The 27019-nt window shown below is 37.6% G+C and overlaps 1 protein-coding gene across 1 annotated transcript in view; it reads right to left on the bottom strand.

Moving 5' to 3' along the window:
- Nucleotides 1-27019, bottom strand: part of LOC145280348 (uncharacterized) — a 52076-nt gene that overhangs the window by 23431 nt on the left and 1626 nt on the right. The window contains exons 2-5 of the mRNA XM_080132119.1: nt 22642-22695; nt 21114-21841; nt 4368-4441; nt 1985-2112 (exon numbers count right to left, since the gene is read on the bottom strand). Of these exons, the coding sequence (XP_079988245.1) occupies nt 1985-2112; nt 4368-4441; nt 21114-21841; nt 22642-22695 (984 nt within the window). The remainder of the gene's footprint in view (nt 1-1984; nt 2113-4367; nt 4442-21113; nt 21842-22641; nt 22696-27019) is intronic.

Genomic DNA, 27019 nt, shown 5'->3' with positions numbered 1-27019 from the left:
CTCAATGCACATCTTGTTGCATGAACAGCAACACGTGTTACACCGTTTGGAGTAACGCCCCTTGGAGGAGACCAGTGTAAGAAGAGTACTAAATAAAGATGGTTGCCGAGTAAACAAAACGACTGGTTTTATGTTATATTTTATCCGTGGGCATCCTCACACATGAAACATGGTGATAGCGGTGGGATGTACAATAAAGAGAAGAAAAAACAAAACGATAGAAAGGTAGCAGAAAAAGAAAAGTAAAACAGATAAGTAACGTTTAATTTTTCGGTGTGAAAATTACGACGCCACGAGGTGGTGAGGAAAAAAATGTCAGAAGGAGACATGAGTGCAATAAACAGACCGGTAGCTGGCATAAGACCACCACCACCCCTTTGTATGGAGCAGAATTTGACAGAGAATTGGAAGCTATTTAAGCTGAAATGGCATAATTATGCTATTATTACGTATCTGACAACCCAGTCGATACAATATCAAACTGCACTTTTGCTTCATACGTTAGGGGATGATGCTTTGAAAGTGTACTACGGGTTTCATTTTTCAAGGCCCGAAGATGAAAGAACGCCTACAGAAATTATTCAGGCGTTTGATAAATATGCTATAGGGGAAACAAATGAAACTTACGAGCGTTATAACACGTTTTAAGTCTCCAAGCATAGTTTTGGGACAATTGAAGTCAAAAATCACTAATCAGTCACACAATGATCTACAAAGCTATTCTTGTGATATGTGAGGCAAAACTAAATTGTCTTTCAGAAAATCATAGGTTTATATGGTTAATATACCTGTTTTCAACCGGAAAAAAACGATATAACTGAAAAAAGGCCTAAAATGGAGATATTTTAGTGACAATTTTTGTTACCTCACCACAAAGAAGAGCCAAAAAGCACTTTTAGACATGAAACTAAGGGAAGTAAATAATCATTTTCGTTCAACAATAGTATAAAATTGCATTTGTGCAAAAAAAACGCTGCTCATAGAACTCTCTTCGAATTTTACCCATTCTCCACAATTACAGGCTGTGGCAATTTTTTCCCGATTTTGGTCAAAAAATGTGTCTTTTTGGCTAAGATTCCTCTAAAATGATGACAAACGAAGCAAACACTGTCCCTATGGTCATTTCTCAGTAACCTTGATCAGTTAGCTTTCATTTAAGCTTTAGAACAGCAGCAACCGGCTAGCGGTTCCCAAAATATTGCACGTTTTGTTTGACCGGGTGAAAAGTGAAGCCGAAAATAATTTTTCCTGTAAAAAAAAAACCTGCCTTCAATTTTCGAAAAATCAAAAATCCCTTCTATACAACTTGTCACTAATATCAATCTGAACAACTTGTATATCAGGAATTTTTGATTTTGGCCAAATTGAAGACGTACATTTTTTTTTACAGTAATATTTTTTTCTCCAAATTTGTCCCCCAGCAGTATTTTTCACAGTTGATACCAAATTATGTGCTAACAAAGTGGTCATATCACTTCTGATAGGTTTCCACAACTATTCCCTCCAACAGGGTTGAAAACTAAGTGACTCACCCTTCATTTTTGCTTTGAGGGTTTCCCTTGTGAATGATTTATATGTCATGGTAGGCAGTATAGGTTGGATGTATAGAAGTAACATTTCACAGCTCCATCGTATTGTTTGAAGTCAAGGAATACCCTCATGAATTATTCAAGTGTTATGGGTGAACTGAAAAGAAGGTTTTCACGTGGAGCAGGTGTTAAAAATCCTCCCCTTAACATGAAGGAAGTTGTGTGAGATCTTCACTTGTATGTGTGTTGTATCAGTAGTGAGGAGAAACAGTTCTGACCTAAAAACGTAGTCCTTTTAACCGTATGTAAATATGTAAATAGCCATGATGGCTATGTCATTCTGATTAATACTTTTTCTTTTTTCAGAATAATTCACATAGCGACCCTCTCTAATAACAACTATGGTTTTTGAAAAAAAGAGAGGGCGAAAGAAGGGATCTACAACAACAGGATACTCCAATTTGACGAAGGAGGAGAAAGTGAAATACCACGAAGATGCAGTACATAAACATCGTGAGAAGGCAGCAACAGCAAATCCACCATCTCCACCTCCAACAAAACTTCCATCAAATGCATCAACACCCTTAAATGAGGAAAAACCAACGACTTCAACATCTGGAAAACGTGGCAGACCACCTTTAGAAGCAGCAGCGATGACACCAAGAACGCAATCACGCCGGAAGACTGAGCAACAACGAAAGCGACGCAAAACCGAAAGAGTGTCAACAGTTCGTCGCTTGCTGCAATTAGCAACTTGGCAGAAGAGGAAGGGGGCAAATACTGAACAGGAGGAGAGAGACTCTGATAGTTCTGCAAGTGAGGAAGAGTTCTAGTCCTCCTGCATCCGATGTTGATGACGAGCAGAATACAGAAGCACCACCGCAACCATCTGACGAAGCCCTACGTAAAAAGTATTACAGACATCGGACTGTGCCACACTGACGATGAATCAGAGTTTGAAAGCGAGGATGAGGAGGGACAGTGTGACAATGATCATGCTCCAGGGGAAATCGTTTGGGCATTGTACGGTAACACTTGGTACCCCGCTAAAATTTGCAGTCTAGCAGAGGTACCGGAGGAAAATCGGTGTAAATTTTCAAAACTCGGAGAAAAACTAATTGTGAAATGGTTAGGGGAGGAAAAGTACAGCCATGTGAGTGCGAAACATATTGATGAGCTGGGGGAAAATCTGTTGGATGCAAAACGAACTGCTCGCTCCAAAAACATTATGGAACTGTACAACCGAGCACTTGGCCTTAAACTATCTTCCTTTTGATAACAGATTTTTGCATCAGTACTCTTGTTATGTTGTCTTCTGTTCATTTCAGACATTTCTAAACTTAAACTGGGAATCTTATGTATCCATTACCCATCATTCTTAAATAAAAAGATGTTTAATGAGAAGTTAAGAACCCTTTTCGTTATGTGTTGTTGAAAACTTCCAGTATCCCAAAATTCGGATGGGTTGTTACCATAACCTGGCCAAAAAAGGCAATTTCTCATCAAGATCTGGTATTCTCTCCCTTATTTTTGGATTCCTCGCAAAATTCTGGTTAAGAAAGATGGCCTAACACTTATGATTGATAGGTTTTGAGTAATTTTCTTAAATAGTTTCGCAATCTGCAGGATACGGTCCTTGGGATAAAAAAACGGGAAGTGCGATTCCGGCCGTCATGAAAGAATTGCTTGAAAACATGGTTTCCCATCAAAATTTTGTATTCGTTTTTGTTTTATTGGATTCCTCGTGAAATTTTGGTTTAGAAAAATGGTATAACACTTATACATTATCTGTTTTGAAAATTGACCTAAAATGGCAATTGTGTCCCAAAACTATGCTTGGAGTCTTGAAACGTGTCTTATGTTTTTCACACGAGAAAGCAAGGAGAAACGGAGACCGTGGAATCTTTTATTACGGCACTTCGGACGTTAGTAAAAAGTGCAATTTTTGTAGCAATTGCGTTTCCTCAGTACTCAGAGATAAAGTAGTGCTGGGAATACGTAACCCTCAGACAGAAGCTGAGTTACTTAAAATAAGACAGCTGGATTTACAAAGATGTATAGACATTTGTAAGCTGTCTGAAAATGCTACCTTACAAGCCAGTATCCTAAGGCCTGAGAGAGTGAACCGAGTGGAGTTCAGACAGAAGAAAAAGCCAGGGGAAAAAACTGTGAGAGAATGCAGAGCATATACACTGCAACATGGACCGAACAAGGGAGTATGTTCTGCATTTGGCAAGACATGTTACAACTGTAATGGAAAAAATCATTTTTCTGCGAAATGCAGATTACCAAGGAAAAAGAAGGTGCAGACTGTCAAAACGCAACAATACGAGGATCAAGATGACAGTAGTAGTTCTTCGGACTATGGGCAGGTAGACAGTGTAACAATAAAAAAAAAGTTAATGCTGTGAATCATGAGGTGATAAAAGCGGAAATGATGGTGAAAGGAAAGCCAATTATTTTTCAGCTTGACAGTGGAGCATCAGTAAACATACTGAATGAGAAGCATGTAATGGGGAAAACACTGGAGCCTTCAAATAAGACACTGGTCATGTGGAATGGAACAGAAGTGAAGCCATTGGGAGAGTGGCGAGTCAAAATGATAAACCCCAAAACTGGACAAAAATATGCAGTTAAGTTTGTCATTGTAAAAGAGCATTTCCATCATTTACTGGGAGCAAATGCAATTCAGAAGATGGCACTCATCACACACAATCAACCAGGACCAGTTCAAAATGATAGCCAAAATTTCCCAAGTGGATGAATCCAGCAGCCAGAACTCTGACAGCATTATAAACGAGTTCAGAGATGTATTTAATGAGGAATTGGATCAGTTACCTGGAGCGGTACATTTGGAGGTGGATACAGCAGTAACACCAAATGTAGCTGCAGCATGAAGAGTGCCAGTCGCACTGAAAGACAAATTAAAAGTCGAATTGGAGAAACTGGTTAAAAAGAAAGTTATTGAACCAGTAACTGAGCCAATTCCATGGGTAAGTGCATTGGCATTGGTGCTGAAGAAAAATGGAAATCTAAGGATTTGCATAAACCCAAGACCACTAAATAAAGCTTTGAAAAGGGAACATTTCCAATTTTCGCATTGGATGATTTGCTGTCAGAACTGGCTGACAGCAAAGTATTTTCCACCCTGGATTTACGAGATGGATTTTGGCATTTGAAATTGGATGAAGTCAGCAGTCGTTTGACTACATTTACCACGCCATTTGGTCGGTTTCAGTGAAAGGTTTTACCATTTGGGATTACTCCAGCTCCAGAGATATTTCAAAAGGCCCTCTTTAACAATGTATGGGATTTAGAGGGTGTGATCAACAAAGCAGATGATCTTTTGGTGATTGGGAAAGGTAAAACAATGGAGGAAGCAACAGCTGATCATGACAAAAAACTGAGAAAACTGTTGCAGAGATGCCGTGATCGTAGGATTCGATTGAATGCTGGGAAATTGAACCTACGACAAACATCTATATCTTTCCTAGGTCACACGATAACCAGTGATGGGTTACTTCCTGACCCTGGGAAGGTAAAAGCTATAAGAGATGCCATGCCCAACAGATGTTAAAGGCGTGCAAAGATTGGCTGGATTTGTGAACTACTTGGCAAAGTTTCTGCCACATATTTCTGACGTGATGGCCCCAATTCGGAATTTACTGAAGGCAGATGTGCCATGAACGTGGTCCCAAATTCATGAAAGAGCTTTTGAAAAAATTAAAAGGTTAGTGAGTGATGCACCAGTATTGGGATACTATGAACCCAACAAATCTTTGGTCATTCAATGTGATGCAAGTGAGAAGGGTATGGGGGCTGCACTACTGCAAGAAGGTCAACCTCTAGCCTATATCAGCCAGGCACTGACTGACACAGAAACCCGATATGTGCAAATTGAAAAAGAACTGCTAGCAGTAGTCTATGCTACCGAATGGTTTCATCAATATACGTTTGGTCGACAGATAACAGTAGTGACCGATCATCAGTGTAGTGAAATAGAAAAAAAAAAGAAATTTAAAAAAAATATATAAGCTGTTCCTTCCAAAAGGTCGAGATCTTCAACGTCCAAAAATAATTCACCGTCACAAAAAGAATTCGCCGTCACTTCTTCCAACCGTCGTTTCACTCTCTGCGCTCTTCACGCCTGCTTAAAAAAAGTACCGTTCATATGCTGCCCATTTCTCCACTTATGCTAATTGACTATCAACCAGAGCCATCTAGTTTTCCATTTCTCCAAACAGCCAATTTGCAAAGGGGGACAACTCAAACCACAATAGGCTAATAGAAGCTATCATGAAAAAAGAGCTGGGAAAATGCCCCAAACGACTGCAAAACATGCTGATGCGATTACAGGCTTACGATGCTACCGTTCTGTACCATCCAGGTAGGAAGATGTTCCTTGCAGACACGCTATCAAGAGCATATATCCACAGAGTGAACAGCGAAGATATGGACAATGAAGATGATGTCAATGAAGCTGAATACATTCCTGTAACAGAGAGAGGAAGCTGTTTGAACTGCGCTCAGCCACAAAAGAAGACCGAAGCATGCAGCAGTTGCAGCAAGTAATTGTGGAGGGATGGCCAGACGAAAAAATACATCTTCACCCAGAGGTGAGACCGTGTTTTGGTATACGAAATGAAATGACTGCACAAAATGGGTTCATTTTCAGGGGTAATCGTGTAGTGGTTCCAATTACCCAGCGGGCTATACTGAAGGGGAAGCTGCATTCTACACACCTAGGAATAGAAGGATGTTGCAGAAGGGCAAGAGAATGTTTGTATTGGCCAAATATGAACAGTGAGATCAGAGACTATGTTTCAAAATGCCCCACATGCAGAAAATACGAAGTAGCCAATCCAGCCGAACCATTAATGGCTCATGAAGTTCCTGACAGACCCTGGGCGAAAGTGGGAGTGGACCTGTTTAAGTTTACAGATAGAGACTATCTTTGTACTGTGGATTACATAAGCAACTTCTGGAAATTGATCATCTTCAAAATACAGAAGCTAAGACAGTAGTAACCAAACTGAAACATCATTTTGCACGACATGGAATACCAGATCAGGTGGTAACTGATAATGGGCATCAGTTTAGCAGCCAGGAATTTTCCACCTTTGCTAAAAAGTGGTGTTTTATACATACACCTGTCAGTCCATACAATAGCAAGGCGAATGGGAAAGTGGAATCTGCAATAAAATGGCAAAGAACCTTTTTCCGGAAAGCGATGGAGGATAAGGCTGATCCATACCTAGCAATGTTGGATCATAGGAATACACCATCTAAGGGTCTCTTATCACCAGCTCAGAAGCTGATGTCAAGGAGAACAAAAACACTTCTCCCAACTAGAGAGGAGTTACTTAGACCAGAATTGGCCAAAAACCTCAAAAAGTGTGTCAAACGAGACAGCAGGAGACAAGAACAGTTTTTTAACCACAAAGTTAAACCACTTCAACCGTTACACCCTGGAGATGTAGTACAGATGAACCCCACATAAAGGGTCAGAGAGAGTGGAAGAAGGCAATGGTATGGGAGAGACTGGATGAGCGGTCATACAATGTAAAAGTGAATGGGGAGCTATATCGACGGAATAGGGTCGACTTGAAAAAAACTGCAGAAGCACCCCCACTTACATCGTTAATTCACCAGCCATGCTGAGTGCAGAGCGAAATAGTCAGGAATGAAGGTAACGGCATAGAAGAGAAAGATAACACAGGCCAACCTGGGCATGAAGGTGAATTGGGAGAGGGAGTTAACCCGACACCACCCCCAATGATATCAAGCCCCAAATAAACAAAAGCAAACCTATGGACAACACGGTCGGGAAGAGTAGTGAGAGATCCTGTGAGATTCAGGGACTACGCGAAATAAAGTAGGGAAGGGCAGAATAATCCCTGTTAGGCAGGAGGGTAGTCTGCCCAATGAATGCGTAGGTCACTTTTTTATATATATTTTATTTTAATTCCATTTAGACGTTTTTTGTTTTTTTTGTTTGTGTTCTCCTTTCTTTGAGAAAAGGGAAGATGTTGCATGAACAGCAACAGGTGTTACACTGTTTGGAGTAACGCCCCTTGGCGGTGACCGGTGTAAGAAGAGTACTAAATAAAGATGGTTGCCGAGTAAACACAACGACTGGTTTTATGTTATATTTTATCCGTGGGCATCCTCACACATGAAACACACCTCGCTGACAATATTCTATTGTAAAGACAATAATAAACAACATTTGCCTGAAAGCTATGATAGACAGTGGAAGCACTCATAATTTCATTAAAATGAACGCCGTGCGATCACTCGGCCTTCGTATACTACCTCTCAGTGACAGTAAGTATGGCTTCCTCACACCTCAGAAGCAAAACACAAGGTAACTGTGTCGTATCTATCGCAGTTAATGGACAAATGTATCCTGATATGCGTCTGTCTATTATACTTGGACAACAATTCATGCAACTACATAACCGTGTAGAATTCTTTTTTAATGGAAAAATACCTCCCTTACAAATCTAACGTCGCACAGATGAAAATACAGCCATATCTGCTCTGTTTGCCAATTTATCAAATAACTGTAAACCAATTGACCAAAGGCAGGAATTACTCTACATCTGATCGTGAATTTATTCGGAATGAAGTACAGACCCTCTTAAAAGAAGGAATTATAACCAAATCTAAATCCCCTATGGAGAGCCCAAGTCTTGGTAACACAAATGAAAAGCATAAGCGTCTCATGGTCATTGATTATTCTGCCACTATTAATCGATATACATTTCTTAATGTTTTTCTACTCCCAAAAATTTCAAATATTATACGCCAACTATTGCAATATAACATTTTTAATGAATTGGATTTGAAGTCTGCATATTACAAACGCCCTATTCGTAAAGATGAAAGAATTCATACAGCATTCGAAGCTGACGGAGGCATAATCGAATTTTCTCGGTTACCTTTTGGTTTAATAAACTCGGTAGCTGTTTTCCAATGCATTATGCACAATATAATCCAAAAATACAAACTCAAAGATACCTTTCCTGCAGTGATGACATTGTCATCGGCCGAATAACTTATAAAGAATTGAACGAAAATAGGAAAGCATTTGAAAAAGTTGTCGATTGTCTTAATTTGCCACTGAACACTGAAAAATGTAAATATGGTATGTGGTAAATAATCACTTCAGAGTAGTCTTCCCTTTCTAGGAAATTATCTCCCTTTCTTTGATATACCGAATCACCATCTTGTATATGTGTTTTCTTCTAGTCGAATAAAACATAAATCTCCTAAAGGTATTCTTTATTCTTGTAATTTGCCGCAATTTATTTGACTAGAAGTTATTCAAAACTCATTCAGAACTCATTCAAAACAAATTTATTCAAATGGATAAGGTATCGAAACCAGAACGATTCAGCAAGGACGCTAATTCACCAGTCGCCGCTCAAGAGTGGAAGTTTTGGTACCGGACATTTAACAATTACTTGGACGTTATTCAAACGCTTGGATTACCGCTGGATAAATTGAATGTCCTGTTAGGCAACATAGACAGGACTGTGTTTGATTACATAGAACCTTGTGACACATACGAAGAAGATAAACGGACACTGGAGAAGGTTTACGTTAAGCCTACATACGAAATATTTGCACGCCATCTGTCTAGTCGGCGCCAGAGACCGGATAGTCTATTAACCAATTCCTACAAGCTCTGCGCGAATTGTCTAAAGACTGTAACTACAAACCAGTCACAGATGAAGTTTATAAGGAAGAGGCTATTCGGCATGCGTTCATCAATGGTCTGGAGTCCAATCCTATTACACAGAGGCTATTGGAGAATAGGACACTAGACCCACAGAACGCTTACACTCAAGCTCGGTCTCTTGATCTTGCTCAAAAGAATGCTACTGCCTTTGTCCAGCAAGATTCTTTCGCACCTGCTGCTAGAGAAGAGGGGACATGGATGCCACGTTGGCCGCTACAAAACCACGATGCTGGTTTTGTGGACATCTACACCACCCACGAAGTAAGTGTCCAGCAAGGCAAGAAACTTGCCATAAATGGTCGAATATTGGACCTTTTTCAAAATTGTGCTATTCAGGCAATTCCAGCAATCATTCAGCTGCAAGTGTCGATGCTATTCAGTCAATATCAAATAGTAACGGCCCTACACTCTCAACCATCTTTTCTGCTGCTACTGAGTTGGGGTTTAAAGTATCCACTAATTTGTTTCTAAAAGGTCATAAACTGAAAGCCTTAATCGACAGTGGAAGTACTGATAGAATCTTTATAAGCCACAATGTTGCCAAAAGACTTACGCTGAAGCAACACAGAAGATCAGAATCAATTCGTATGGCTGCAGAAGCACAGACCACAAAAATTATAGAATATTGTGTTGTGGACTTCAGCCTTCTTGGATGTGACGGAATTTTGGGGTTGTCACCAAAATCCGCTTTTTAAGGTACCAAATTAATGGGAAAAAAGGGAAAAAATAAACAAGCAAAGTAAAGAAGAATGAGCAAATGAAATAACAACCCGAAATGAGTTTAAAATGATCCGAATTTATTTAAAGAAAATAAAATGTTACGGTTGCTTATATTTTCCTAAGCTCAAGTAAGTAACATGAATAAAAAATAATAAACACAAAACTTACTTGACAGAAAGGCTGAAATAAAATCCGATGAGGTTAAGGATACCCGGTGTGGTTGGTGCGGCATCGGTATATAAATATATAAGTATTATAAATGGTGCCGGATAGTTCAGCGTTATGAATGATATGACACCAATTGGTGTCATGAATGCATGCAGCGAGGTTCATATTGCGGTGAGAGGGGGTGTTTGACCGGACAGGATGGGAATTTCTAGCGTTGAACCATCCGGCACCATTTATAACAATACCGATGCCGCACCAACCACACCGGGCATCCTTAAACTCGTTGGATTCCACCAGATGTAGCAGGTGTTCTTTGATCATACCTTGTCTCGTTATAAGTTGGCCTGTGATCGTCCTTACCCACTGTGTTTTCATGGAGGGGCGCTTTTCCTCTCGATCGAATCGTCTTTCTTTCCATGTGTAGGAAGTCTCCGGGTACATCAATCACTCCGCTGGTCCTTGCGGCTTGCTACAAAATCAAGAGTCCTCACCACAACAAAGAAAACTCCGGTTATAACAGTAACAAACTGTTTATTGTTTTCATTACTTCATAACAACTACTATCTAATTTGAGGCGACTGAATATAGCAGTGAACGATGTAAGACAAGACCAGTAAAGTCACAGAGTTCCCATTAATACAGGCTAGTTCCCATCATGACATCAGGCCCTGAAGGGGTCCCAGATTGGGAGCGCTTGACTAGCCCAGCCGTTCGATTTGCTGGCTACGACTCTTCTCCGTATAGAATTCCTTTTTCTAAATCCAACCCCTTTTCCCCACCTGTCCTTCAGAGAGTGGTTAAAAACACCTTTCTTTCTTCCTCTTAGTGCTTATCTCTACCAAACCTCAACCCCAATTTGCACTGATGTTTCTACTTATTATCAAATTAGGGGTGATTAGTCACTCCAAGTCGAACAATGCTTGGCGGCAACCCTCACCCCAAGCTGTCAGCTAAAACGTCCAGGCCTCTTTTATATCTATATCGCTCAACAGAGATTTTAAAAACAACCTTTCCGTTGTTAACAGATATATAACAGCAATGAGATAAAACAATTATCATTTGGGTTTTTTTTTCTTTCTGACAAAATCCCATAGACATTTCTGTTTAAACAACATCAAACCGTCATCGTCATCATCACTAGAATTCAGCCGTGCGAATTCCTCTTAATTCGTGTCAACTAGCAAGGTCACTCGGCATCGCCCGGTTCCCATCGGGTCACAGCGGAAATACAACCCCTGTGTATGGAAAATAATCTGTCAGTGAACTGGAATCTGTATAAATTAAGAAAGAATAACTATGCTATCATCATTATCTAGTGAGACAGTCAGTACAATACACAAACGACGATGTTGGTGCATACACTTGGAGAGGAAGTGTTAAATGTATATTATGGGTTTCAATTTCTGACTCCGGAAGAGAGAACACTCAATGAAATTCTCCAAGCATTCGATAAGTATGACATTGGAAAGATTAATGAGACATACGAACGATATATCTTCCACACAAAAAACAGGGAGAAGGTGAAACAGTGGAAGCATTTATCACGGCACTCCGTACATTGATAAAGACATGCAATTTCTGTGAGAATTGCGTCTCTTCCATACTACGAGACCAGATAATTCTTTGAGTAAACAACCCCCACACTCAAGCGGAACTGCTTACAATGAGACAGTTGGACTTACACAGATGCATAGACATATGCAAACTATCCAAAAATGCAACCCTACAGTCTAGAATTCTGAGACCCGAGGCAGTTAACATAGTGGACTTGAAACGTAAGGGAAGGCCAACAACCACAGAAAGTAACAGCGGGTGTAGGGCGTGTGCATTGTGACATGAACCCGAAAAAGAGTTTTGTCCAGCTTTTGGGAAGACGTGTTTCAAATGCAATGAAAAGCACCACTTTGCAAAAAGATGTAAATTAAGAAAAAAGAATATTCGGTTTGTTGGAAAACAAGATGATAGCGATAGCAGTAGTGATTGTTCAGACTATGGACATGTGGACAGTGTGACCACGAAAGAAGGAATCAATTCCATCAGACCTGAAATGATAAAGACAGAAATGATGGTCAAAGGAAAGCCGGTTGTTTTTCAGCTAGATAGTGGAGCCTCAGTGAACATCCTGAACGAGAAACATGTGGCGGGAAAACACTACAGCAGTCCAATAAGACTCTTGTCGTGTGGAACGGGTCAATAATGAAACCATTAGGAGAACGTCGGATAAAAATGATAACCCAAATAACCGGACTCAAGTATGCAGTGAATTTGTCATTGTAAAAGAAGACTTCCATCCATTACTTGGGGCGAATGCCATCCAGCAAATGGCACTCATTAGTGTGAACAATGACAAATTTAAGAGGGTTGCAAACATATCTCAAAAAGACAGAAGCCAGCACCCGGAGAGCATCATATCCGAATTTTAGGATGTATTCCAGGAAGAATTGGGTTCATCTGGAGGTGAACTCCAACATAACACCACATGTTGCAATGGCTCAAAGAATACCAGTGGCTGTCAAGGTAAAATGAAAGCCGAATTAAAAAGACTGGTCAAAAAGAAGGTAACTGAACCAGTGAAGGAGCCAACACCATGGGTAAGTGCCTTATCACTCGTAATTAAAAAAAATGGAAAGTTACGGATATGTATTGACCCCAAACTATTAAATAAGGCTCTTACATGGGAGCATTCTCAGTCACCAGTACTGGACGATCTCCTCTCAGAACTTGCTGATAGCAAAGTTTTCTCAACTCTTGATCTAATGGATGGATTTGGGTATCTGAAGTAAGATGAAGCCAGCAGTCACTTGACCACATTTGCCACTCCATATGGTCGGTTTCGATGGAAGGTTTTACCGTTTGGAATTGCTCTAGCCCCGGAAATATTTCAAAAAGAACTATATAATAATGTAGCCGATTTGAAAGGAATCATCAACGAAGCACACGATCTTCTGGTGGTCGGGATTGGTAAAACGATGGAAGAAGCAACAGAGGACAATGATATAAAACTCAGAAGGCTGTTGCAAAGATGTTGTGATCGTGGGATGCGATTGAATGCTGAGAAAATGAATTTACGGCAAACATATGTATCATTCCTTGGTCACAGGCTAACCAGTGAGGGTTTACTTCCAGATCCTGAGAAAATAAAAGCCATAAAAGATATGCCACGGCTAACAGAGATTAAGGGGTGCAACGATTGGCAGGATTCGTCAATTATTTGGCAAAATTTCTGCCCCACATCTCTGACGTGATGGCTCCAATTCGCAACTTAACAAAGGCGGATATGCCATGGACGTGGTCTAAGATCCATGAAGAAGCTTTTGAGAAAATCAAAAAGTTGGTGCGTGAAGCACCAGTATTTAGATAGTATGACCCCAACAAACCATTGATTGTTCAATGTGATGCAACTGAGAAAGGAATGGGGGCTGCATTGCTACAAGAAGGTCAATCCTTAGCATATATTAGCCGAGCACTTACAGACACAGAAACCCAATATGCACAGATTGCGAAAGAAATATTGGCAGTGGTTTATGCCTGTGAACGGTTTCACCAATACATATTTGGTCAACAGGTTACAGTACTGACTGATCATAAACCATTAGAAGCAATAATAAAAAAAAGGAATTGGGAAATACCCAAAGCGATGGCAAAATATGTTAATGCAGTTGCAAGTTTACAATGTGATTGTTCTATACCATCCTGGTAAGATGTTCCTAGTAGACACATTATCAAGAGCATACATTCATGGAGTGAGCAATGAATGTATCGATGATGATGATGATGATGATGATGATGATGATGATGATGATGTCAAGGAAACAGAATATATTCAAGTGACAAAGGGAAAGTTGCTCGAATTGCGCTCAGTCACAAAAGAAGACAGATGTATGCAGATCTTACAGCAAGTAATTGTAGAAGGATGGCCAGAAGACAAAGTACATCTTGACCCAGAGGTGAGACCATATATTATCATGCGGAAGTAAATGACGGTACAAGATGGATTAATATTCAAAGGAAACTGAGTACTAGTACCAACAACATAGCGAGCAGTGTTAAAAGATAAATTTCATTCCACACACCTAGGGGCCGAAGGATGCTGCAGAAGAGCAAGAGAATGCTTGTACTGGCCACATATGAATAGTAACATCAGAGACTTTGTCTCAAAATGCCCAACGTGCAGGAAATATGAGGTAGCCAATCCTACAGAGCTTTAGTGGTTCATGAAATTCCAGAGAGACCCTGGGCAAAAGTAGGAGTATATCTCTTTAGCTTTGCAGATATGGACTATCTCTGCACCATTGATTATATGATTAATTTCTGGGAAATTCACAATCTCCCTACTACGTAAGCTAGAATGGTGATCACTAAGCTTAAGCACCATTTTGCACGACATGGGATACCAGATCAGGTGGTCACTGATAATGAACCACAGTTTAGTAGTCAAGAATTCTCTACCTTTGCAAGAAAGCGGTGTTTTGCACATACACCCGATAATCCTTACAATAGCAAGGCAAATGGAAAAGTAGAATCTGCTGTAAAGATGGCAAAGAACCTTTTCCGGAAATCAGTAGAGGATAAGGCTGATCCATACCTAGCGATGCTGGATCACAGGAATACGCCAGCCAAGGGTCACTTATCACCTGTGCAGAAGCTAATGTGAAGAAGAACAAGACACTTCTTCCAACCAGAGAGGACCTACTCAGACCAGAACTACACAAAAATCTAAGCAAAACAGTTAAGTGGGACAGCAGAAAGCAAAAGCATTATTTCAACTGGAAAGTAAAACCACTTCACCCAGTGCAACATGAAGATGTGGTACGTATTAAACGATACATAAAAGATCAGTGAGAGTGGAAGAAGGCAGTTGTGTTGCAGAGACTGGATGAGAGGTCATACCATGTCAAAGTTGATGGGGAATTGCTCTGACATAATAAGGTGGATTTTAAAAAAAACAGCAGAAGCACTCCCATCACCATCATTGATCCCGTAATCATACCAAAGGCCTAGCAAGGAGGCACCAATAACTCAACTGCCAAGTACAGAAGGGGTTTGTAATTCGCAATCACCTCGGTTCAAAAGTAATAGAAGAGAAGGAATGAGGCCGGCAACACCATGCCCAGCAAACCAATATGCTGAAGGAATGAGGATGACACGTTCAGGGAGACTAGTAAGGAATCCGGCTACATTCAAAGACTATACGAACTAATTAAATCCAAGTGAAAAGGGCAGAATAATCCCTGTTAGGCTGGAGGGTAGTCAGCCCAGTAAAGGCCTAGGTCACAAGGACAAAGCATTGTTTCTTTTTGTATTTTAGTTATTTTGTGTTTTTATTAGAGGATCTTTTTTCTTTGTTGTGGTTTTTAAAAGGGGAAGATGTTGCATGAGGAACTAATCTCAGGTTACATCGCTAGAGTAACGTCCCTTGGCGGTGAAAGACTTGTATTGTTTTAATGGCGCAAGAATAAAAGAAGATGTCAGTAAACCAAGTGTACACGTTGTGTTGTTTTCATTAATGGGAATCCACATACAAAGATAATGAAACAGCATCAACATAAGGACTTGGGGTTATGTTGGAACAAAACCATAATAATATATGGGTTCCAGTGGCATTTACTAACCGTTCTCTTACATCTGCTGAAAAAAAATGATTGCCCCCTCGAACTGGAAATGTTGTCCATAGTATTTGCCTGTGAACATTTTCATGAATTTTATATGAAGAACACTTTTTAATTAACAAGGATCATGAGCCTCTCAAAACTATTGTCATAAAACAAATTGCTAAAACTCCACCCAGAGTACAACACTTCCTATTACGCTTACAGAATATGACTTACAGAATATGACTCTTTGTCCACTTCAGAATGTCCTCAATACTCATCAGTGACAAACGTCGACAATAGCTTACAACTGAGACAACCAAAGATTAAATATTGTGACAATTACAACAGCATATCATGGAAGGGTGGCCAGATCATCAACATAATCTTAACACCTGCCTCCACCCATATTTTAACTACAGAAATGATCTTACATACCAGGAAGGCTTCTATAAAAGGGCTAACAAATTGTTGTCCCAACTAATATGCGAGCAGAAATGCACAAAATTCTGCATCAGGCACAGCTGGAATTAAAAATAAATAAATCAAATGCCAGACATACTTTTTGGGGCCAAACATGAACAAGGAAATAGAAGACATGATAAAAAAACTGTGATTCATTCTAACGGTATAGCAACCAACAAACTTCAGAGCTCGAGATGTCACATGATATTCTTGATCAACCCTGGCGAAAGGTTGGCACAGATCACTTGAGACTGCGGGGGAAAGATTGTCATGGTAGTGGATTGCTACTCCAAATTTTTTTAATTCAGCTATCTCACTGATACAAGTGCCTCAACAGTGATAACTCGGACAAAACACATCTTCTCTAAGCATGGAATACCCAAACTGGTAAGCTCCAATAATGGCCCTCAATTTAAATCTCATGAATACAAGAAATTTACCACTAAATGGGACTTCTCCCATGTAACGAGCAGCCTAGAATACCCACAATGTAATGGTCTCGTGTAGAGAACCATTCAAACAGTGAAGAAAACATTGCTCAAATGTTTCCAGACTGAAGACGATCCATACTTGCTTCAACTAACTTTATGCACAACACCTGCCAAAAACAAGTCTTCTTCACCAGCAGTTAAACTGATGAATCGCCAACTAAGAACACTCCTACCTGTCATGAGAAATTAGAGTCATGCTCTTTGCACATCATCCTCAAATGATAGATAGGAGGCAAAACAGGACAACACCAATCAGCGTGAATTCACCCCACTAAAGATAGGGGCTCATGTCTGAGTACATGATGGTAAAACTTGGTCCAGGATAGGTAAAGTGATAAAAATTGCTTCCAACCAAGGTCATACTTGGTACTAAATGGAAATGACAAAAGTATACGTTGAAGCCGCTGACATCTATTGTTAATACCTCGATTAAAGTTACCAGAAGTACAACCTTAACCTGATATAATATTTAGCTCACTCAAGCAGGTTCATAGACCAGTGGCAAGAACACCAAACCCAGCAACTCTAGAAGCAGGTTCTTGATCAAGATCAGTGTGACTAATACGTCAACCAAGATGAATGCAATACTACACAAGTTAGAAGAGCCTGTCTTTCATCATCAAAGGACTTGGGAGGGAGGATATTATATATATATATATATATATATATATATATATATATATATATATATATATATAAACAGTTACTGCAGACTTTCTTTTTTGGGGATGTGGTATTTTATCGTAGAACTGAAGACAGACCAAAACCTCTTTACTAGGCTTTACCGAACTAATTTCACAGCCAATAATAAACGTAAGAGCAAAAAGGAAACGTAAGATCAAATAGCAGGTAAACGCAAGAACTGTTATTAATGAAATGTTGAAGAAGAAAAAAACTCAGCCCTTTTAAAAAGGAAAAGGAACGTGTACAAAATCACGTGTCATAGAAACTTTTATTTTAACAGAAATATAACAATCTCCCCCCCCCATTAGTAAGAGAGATTGCAACGTGTAGGTTTTTTGGGGTTTTTTTCGAAGTAGAAAGTCATCTTTGAAAGTGGTGATGTGTTTTATTTATAAGTCCAGTCACTGGACTGGTTTACGGATTCGGCTAGTCCAGCGTGGAAGCAGTTCAGTTCAATATTCGAAGGACTGGGCAGTCTCTGCGAATTCTCTATATTTTCTGCATTAGGTTTCTGGATTTGTTTCAATCAAATGGGCCGGGTCTGCATTTGCAAGGTCGGGTCGAGTATTCTCAGCAGGAACCTGAGGTCCATCAGAGCGCGGAAAACGAGCCAAATGTCTTAGCGCCACTGAATCCTCCCAGCTATCATTATGCCATATTCTCGCATGCATAGGGTTGGTCTCGAGGAGTTCCACTACCTCGACGATTGGGTCGTACTTACTCCTGTTGCCAAACCATTTTAATAGTACCTCCCCTGGTTTGCAGAGCCAAACAGGTAAGGCAGTACCAGTAGAAGAGCGCTTTTGAAATTTGAAAAATCATTCGTGGGGAGTTGCATTCGTACTAGTGCATAGTAAGGAGCGAATAGAATTTAAAACATCAGGCTGAAGTCCTGTCAAGCACTAAGGAGTAGCTGTTTAGATTCTAGGGCCAATAATATTAAGTGCCAAATAACGCCATTATATCGCTCGTAAATAAATTGGTCCCTAATAAGTGAGTATTGTTTAATTCCAGGACAAGAACATACCTAGTCTAGAGGAGTATCTAGCTTAATGCTATTACTTGAGGTAACATCACTTGGAGAAGTTGCATCATTCCTAATGTGAGTAAGCCATAGAAAGCAGACCTTATTTGGGCTGTGAATACTATATTATTTTTATTATTTGGTCAGGGATACTTCTAGGGAAAAGTATCTTCATGCCAGGTTGTTTTGACAAACCCCTGTACAGGGAGACCTTAGACACTCGAGGATAATGTCTAGTAGGAATTCAAGTTCTCTTCTTTATGCGTTCACATATTTCGATTCATTGTAAAAGTGCCACAAATTTTACCAAAATATAATTTTTCTATTTTTTCATTTTCTCATCAGTTTGTTCAAGCTAGTGATGGACCTCAGATATTCTAACCAAGAGATCTTTTTAAGATTTTTACTGTCCCTTTAAGTGCAATTAATTGAATCTCTCTTGCACTTAGTTCACCAGATGTATTTGCCAGGTAATTTTTGGATTATTTCTCCTTATTCCATTAGCTCCTATACAACTGGAATGATAGAGAACTTCTTAAGATTTCAGTTTCTTTTCATGCCATACATACGACCTTGGTATTTTGTTATCTTTTCCTTTCAAATTTGTTTAAACCAGCATCATTGCGGACACTAACTTCTACTATGGTTGCTTCTTTTTCCATTCTTGTCCCATATCACTATGTCTGGGTGTAGAGCTCCGTTTTCTAGGAACGTAGCTGTAGGAATTGCATAGTCAGAGTGGATGGTGCATGACTTATTTCCAACTGTTCTTTCTAGTATATGTTCACATGATTTGCTGCTGCAGACAATATTAAACTTTTACAGATCGTCCAGTGGAGCTATTTATACACTCCATTGTACTGGGTCATATAGTAACCATCCCTCAGAAGAACGTTAGTTGGATGTCAGGTGGCTCGCACTATCTAATTCTGTGTAGCAGAACTTGCAGTTAGTGCACAGTCAACCCATTTTCTTAAAAGTACTGACCATCAAATGATTTTGGGCAGCCATTATAATTCTCTCCTGATCCTAGTGGTGCGATCCTCTTTTAAACCAGTCTATGAAGCCTTCTTTATCTATATAGTTCTAGGTGAATTCATCTAGAAATTTCCTGGAATGTTGTTGGTTGGACCATTCTCCAGGTATTTGTAATGGAAGTTTGTGGTGAACTTTTGGAGCTATTTCTGTAGCAGACTTGTTTTCTGATTCTATCTCATTTCTAAGAGAGTCTCGTCCAAAATGTTTAGCCAGTTTTGTGATGGACGTAGTTTTTCTCGCTTATTTCAGGGTGTTCATGCACCATTTTGAGGTTTGGATTTTGGGAGCTCATAAGAGTGTCCAGTGCTCACGACAGTTGCATGATGCTGATGGTCAATTTCTGAAAGACACATACCTTTTGATCTCCTGAGAAGATACAGATTAGGAAGACACTAGTTTCAGTATGTTATTCTGTATGGTGGTAGTATTTTTTGCGTTTAATGTCCACTCTTTTTTTAGATATACTTTTGTGGCCTTACAACAATACCAAACTTGTATGTTATAACAGGCATGGCTATTTGATTAATGGCAATGATCTTGTTTTTGTTTGTAAGCTCTATTTTACAGATTTTCCTTACACAACATGTATATTCTCTGCTAATTTTTTTCTCATCTTCGCAAGCTGAATTAAATCAGTTTCTTCTATACCAAGGGATTTGTATTTTTCCTGATCTTCTACGTCCTTGATGTCACTATTTTCATCACGTTATGTTTTCTGTTTGCACCTTTTGACCAAATTTGATGGAGTACTTGGCATATTTGTCCTAACTAAACTTTATTCCAATATCACTGGAGAGGCTACATATAACCTGTAAGAGTCAACGAAAGTCAGGATGCCCATGAAGAGCAAATGGTTTACTCTTTGTTTGGATCTTGTTGATGGCCTTGACTGAGATTGTAGACACGTAATTTTTTGTTGAGTATTATTTCAATTTCATAGTAATTTTCCGTATTTTTATATGTACAGTCATCGTCTTTTTTATTACTGAGGGGATTTTATACAAATCTAGGTACTGTGTAAATAATGTGATAGATTATCGTATGTTCTTTGGTAATCAATCCACGTCATACTTCAATTTCTTTGTCTCTGCTTCAATTCCTCAAAAATGGTATTATTGATTAGTAACTGGTCTTTTGTGCATAAACACTTCCTTCAGTACTCTGCTTGTTCTTTTTCAAGTATGCATTTGTATATGTAGCAACAAATCTCTGTCTTTGAAAAGAAAGTGCCACACAATTCACAAGAATATCGTTTCTCTCTAGTATGTGTTCGCATAGTTTTTAACATATCATATTTCTTTGCAAAGAAAGAACATAATTTACAAGAATATGTATTTTTGTTTTATTTTACTTCAGTCAAAGTTCTCAGAAATCAAGGTGCCCACAACCGGAGGCTAACACTTGAAGTCTATATGAGATACATACTCTCTCTAGTATGTGTTTGCCTATGTTTTTACATTCCTGATTTCTGTGCAAAAGAAAAACTACATACTTCAAAATATTATGGTTTCTCCAGTATGTATCTGCATATGTTGCAATATATTTTTCCTTGTAAAAGAGCCACATACTACACAAGAATATGGTTTCTCTCAGTATGCATTCACATATGTGTCAACATATTTTCTTTCCTTGCAAAAGAAGAGCTACATACTTCACAAGAATATGGTTTCTCTCCATTATGTTTTCGAATATGTTTCAACATATTTTGTTTTATTGTAAAAGAAGAGCCACATACTTCACAAGCATATGGTTTCTCTCCAGTATGTATTCGCATATGTCTCAACATATCTGATTTCTGTGTAAAAGAAGAGCCACACACCTCACATGAATATGGTTTCTCTCCAGTATGTACTCGCATATGTCGTAACATACTTTCTTTCCTTGCAAAAGAAGAGCCACATACTTCGCAGGAATATGGTTTCTCTCCAGTATGTACTCGCATGTGTTTCAACATATAGTTTTTAATTGTAAATGAAGAGCCACATACTTCACAAGAATAAGGTTTCTTGCCAGTATGTATTTGTGTATGTCGCAACATATTCTCTTTCCTTGCAAAAGAAGAGCTACATACTTCACAGGAATATGGTTTCTCTCCAGTATGTATTCGTATATGATTCAACAGATGGTGTTTTATTGTAAAAGAAGAGCCACATACTTCACAAGTATATGGTTTCTCTCCAGTATGTATTCGCATATGTTTCAACATATCTGATTTCTGTATAAAAGAAGAGCCACATACTACACAAGAATATGGTTTCTCTCCAGTATGTATTCGCATATGTTGCAACATACTATGTTTACTTGTAAAAGACGAGCTACATACTTCACAAGAATATAGTTTTTCTCCAGTATGAGCTCGCATGTGTAGCAACATACTTTCTTTCCTTGTAAAAGAACAGCCACATATTTCACAAGAATATGGTTTCTCTCCAGTATGTATTCGTATATGTTTCAACATATCTGATTTCTGTGTAAATGAAGACCCACATACTTCACAAGAATATGGTTTCTCGCCAGTATGTGTTCGCATATGTGCCAACATATGATCTTTCCTTGCAAATGAAGAGCCACATACTTCACATGAATATGGTTTCTCTTCGGTATGTATTCGCATATGTCTCAACATACTTTCTTTCCTTGCAAAATAAGAGCCACATACTTTACAAGAATATGTTTTCTCCTCAACATGAGTTTGCATATGTCGCAACATATATTCTTTCTTGGCAAATGAAGACCCACACACTTCACAAGAATATGAATCCCTTTCACTATCAAATTTATAGCTCATAGTTGAAAGAAAAATGCTTGGGGATTTTTTTTATTAAAATTTGATGTACTTTTTTATATTGTCTTTTTTTAAATGAAAAACTGAATCATGTATGAATCATTCATAAATTTTCAAATTTTTGCGATATTTTTAGTAATATAAAAAAATGTCTGAATGCATGAAGCATATGTGCATTATGTACATGGATTTGTTACAATCCTTTGAGCTACTGTTCTCCTAAATAAGATCAATAAGAGAGAACTACGTATACTGTTGACGAGCAAATATATTGTCCAATATATTATCAGAAAATTACTTTACAAAAGAAAACGCTTCATATAATTCACATGCTGATTTAACCGATTTTGCTAAAATTAAAAAATCATTTTCATAAAGGTCTTCAATATTTCAAGTTACCAAGACAACGTAAATCCATCTAAATCCACTGATACTTGTTTCTCATGAATGATTCTGAAAAATTAAAATCAAAATAAAATTAAATTTTAAAAGATGAATTTCAAGAAACGAGGTAAATTTCTTAAATATTCCTGTAAAATGCACTGTCATATATTATAAGAAATACATATTTTTGTATAGTGGTTTAAAACATAAAATTTAGGTATTTTAAATTTGATTATTTGCATGAATATGATAAATGACTAAAATTGGAGGGTTTTTTTAATATTATTAATTATCCGAGTGGCATGTAGACATCTTTTACTTAAAAATAACACCAGAGATTAATAGTTCAGATGCCAGCCTATTAAATATTTGATCGAGTGAGTAAACAAAGTTCTTTTGTCAGTGGTAGTTTATAAAAATTTTGAAAGGTGGTGCATTGTTTTGCTTCTATCTTTATTCACATTTGTATGTGGCATTCGCTGGAATGACAGAAGCAGGTATTGCAGATGTATTCCTCTGCTAAGCCAATTTGTAAAGGGAACTACATTAATTGATCCTGAGTGGTTAACCACCAGACATAGTAAGAATATATGATGGACGTAGCTGAAGCAAACTCTTTAGTTTATTATTCTTTGTTGTACAATACAGACACTTTCTGGAATAAAATGGGGTGTTATAACTTACATTCAACTAAGGATTGAATACCTGATTGAGGTTTGGTCCTTAATGAGAGAGTATCTGCCATGCATGTTAACAGAGTGTTGATGAGCCAGTTTCTGTCTATAATGCTTCAGTTAATTTGTTGTTGAAGAGTCTAATTATTCCAAACATATTCCATTTATTGATATTCATGCAAAATATATTTTTCTAAGTGGAAGTGTTTTAAATTACTAATCCATACAACAAGATCATGTCTTTGTTTGGAATTACCTATCAATGTGAGTTTTTTTTTTACAAAATTAAAGCAAATGAACAACAATCTAAGAATAAAATTGACTGATTGCCATCTGGATTATATCTTATTCTTTGCATTGATAAGTTTAAGAGCAAAATATTGAAACTCCCAATTAATAAAAATCACCAAGTTTCCTATTAATTCTTTGATTGTTGGTGATAGCTTAACGCTGCTTTGATATATTTTTAACAAATGGTTTCAACAATGTTTTCAATCGCAATCAGGGATCTGTTATGACCCTTGTAATATTAAATGATAATATAAGCAAAAGAAAGGATCAAGCGAAAAAAAAAGACAGGAAGATACTGACGTGTAGGGTAGCAGAATTCTAACAACAGTTTAACATATGCATATTATAAATACATGCATGATGAATGTGTGAATGATACTGCATGTGTATGTAAATGTGTATGCAACTATTTATACTCATATATATAGATATATGTGCTTCATTTTTGTGTATTGTTCGTTTGTGGTACAATTTTCCATAACAGGTTCAAGCATATACGTCAAAATTTCATTCTTTTCACTTCGGTTGATTTTTTTCACTTTGAAGTATATTGACGTTTCTTGAGGAAAACTAATTTTTCTTAAGTGTTTTTAATTTTAGATTTTCTTTTCCTTTTCTGATTACTCAATGTGTATTTAAATGGTTTAAAATTTTATAATTATGGTTGAAAAATGTCTGCACATGTAATTCTCTTGAATTTTTTATTAATTACCTTCATCTGGCCTGCTATCTATAATATGAATCTCACCTGTCTGTTTAAATGTATGTATGTATATATGTATGTATGTTTTTATGTCTGCCTAAAATTTTCGACAGAGGCGACGGATTTTCATGATATTAGTATCATTTTTAAAGTCAACTTCCAGATGACAAATATAAAAAAATTGGCTAAACCCCTTAATTCCTTCACCCTCACCTGGGCACTTTTCTACAAGGAGGGGTCATTTTTTAGCCGATATTTAAAAAAATCATCTCCTCTTTTCGACTGACCAGCTTTAATTTAAACCTTCACCACTTCCAGTTTGGCAATGGATGCAACGGCAAAGATGTCACATTTTTTTCACATTCTTTTCCTCCTTTGTAGTATGGGTTCGAGCCTGCCTGCCTGCCTGCCTACTACCACTTTTTTCTTACTTAACACACATCTCCAAACACCCGAGCAATCTCTGGCACCCAGGCTTGTAAACAGCTAATTCTCACTTAGAAGTGATAAATTGGCTATATTTATTGGCAAAAGATCATACCTGATTTTGGTTTCCACAATATAAACTACATTTAAATCATGTTGTTAGGATGTATGCCCTGCAAAGAATACTTTACTAGCTTATGCATAAGTAAATATTTTTTACTCACACAATTGCAATTTTTTAAAAACAACTTTCAAATAAGGAAACATCTAGTACTTAAAAAATAGTTACTTAAAGTACCTTTTCAAATTTAATAAAACAAATATAAATATGACCAAAAATATAAAATTCTGGTAGTTTTTCCAATTTTCTTTAAAGAGAATCATCATGGGGAATTTCAAGATTTTATACCATGAGAAAAAATAAAAATATAAAGATTTTAAGCTATTTAATAATAAACGCCGACTATTCCTTATTATTGTCATGACAGATACACATAAACGCCGACTATTCCTTATTATTGTCATAACAGATACACTTATTCAGCTACTAGTGAAACAAGATTATACAAAGCATATGTTGTTGAATTTGTAGACGACCTAAGCTAGCTAGTGATGCAAATTACATTGGTATTTTACAAACAAAACTGTACATAACTCTGTTTTTGGTTTTGCAGGAAGAAAATATCCAAATAAAGTTCTGTTATATTTTCAACCAACAATTTTAAATTTCTGAAATAAAAATATTCAGAATGATTAAATGAAAAGATTTTTATTTTTGTCAAGGGAAATGCAATTCTTATATCTCCAGTGTTTAACTGGAGATATAAGAATTGCATTTCCCTTGACAAAAATAAAAATCTTTTCATTTAATCATTCTGAATATTTTTATTTCAGAAATTTAAAATTGTTGGTTGAAAATATAACAGAACTTTATTTGGATATTTTCTTCCTGCAAAACCAAAAACAGAGTTATGTAAAGTTTTGTTTGTAAAATACCAATGTAATTTGCATCACTAGCTAGCTTAGGTCTTCTACAAATTCAACAACATATGCTTTGTATAATCTTGTTTCACTAGTAGCTGAATAAGTGTATCTGGTACTAATTTAATAAATCTGGAAACAGAAGTAACCTACATAACAATAGCTCCATAAATTTCCTCCCATACTTTGTATAAATCCTTGAATCTTTATTTAATCTAATGATAGTTTGCTGCGCTGTTAATGCTAAACCTTTTATGGCCGACAACGTGGATTTAGACAAGCCCATTCTACTACAGATATCCTAATGGTAATCTCTGAATGCATAAACTATTCAGTTAGAAGGCAGCTGAAATTAAAGTGATAATATTTGATGTATTCTAAGCGTGTGACAAAGTTTCACATTAAAGTTCTCTCATGAAAATTAATCCATACAGTATTAAGAAATGAATATTTTTTATTCACACCCTTCTAAAAGAAAAGAAAGATCTAAGTATTCTTTGCAGGCCATACATCCCAACAACATGATTTCAAAGTAGGGGATTATGATTGAACTCTTATGAGTACCTGCAGTTTTTAGTGAGATGAAACAAGTTGATGGTAAAATTTATTGCTACTAAGACAAAGCCCTATACTTTTAACAGTTCAAGGAAATCTTTTTAAATAATGATTGCTAATAACACCTTACATAAGAGTTCATTATTCAATCTCATCGACCTATCATTCACAGGTACCATGAATTGGAACAAATAGAATATTTAGTCAAGTCTGTTTCAAAGAACGGTGAGCTCTCTGAAATATTAGAAAACTTCTCACACCTGCAAGCCACACACACATGAACTATTTTTGTATCATCTGGGCTGAGGCATCAACCCCACTTTTCTCTCTCTCTCATCTTTACACTGTCCTACAAAAGTCTCTAATCTAATAGATTCTACACTGTCTACAAAGCTCAAAACTCTCTCCCACTGATTAAATGTTGTACTCCCATACGTGTTTTACAAGTATTTTAATAGAATGTGACTTGATAAAATTGCTTCATTGGTGCTTTCACAAAATAAGTACATACTGCCGACCAACCAGACAATTAGCAAATTCTTACCCCTTCACTACAGATTGCTCTAGATGCCAGAAGGCTTTCTGCTCTAATAGATTTTTTTCTTAAACTTCTAGCCTTTGAGATTCCCTCAATCCTACCTGTTTGTACGACTATACTCACTTACAGTAATGTAAATGTCATGTGAACATCTCACAACTCAATACCAGACAATAATAATAATTTGTCTCTAATTCCCAGTAATTCCCTACGTCTACTGCATTC

Source organism: Euprymna scolopes, chromosome 7 (genome assembly GCF_053919585.1).
Source record: "Euprymna scolopes isolate OS-2025 chromosome 7, ASM5391958v1, whole genome shotgun sequence".
Taxonomy (NCBI): Eukaryota; Metazoa; Mollusca; class Cephalopoda; order Sepiida; family Sepiolidae; genus Euprymna; species Euprymna scolopes.
This window is presented reverse-complemented; position numbering and strand designations above follow the sequence as displayed.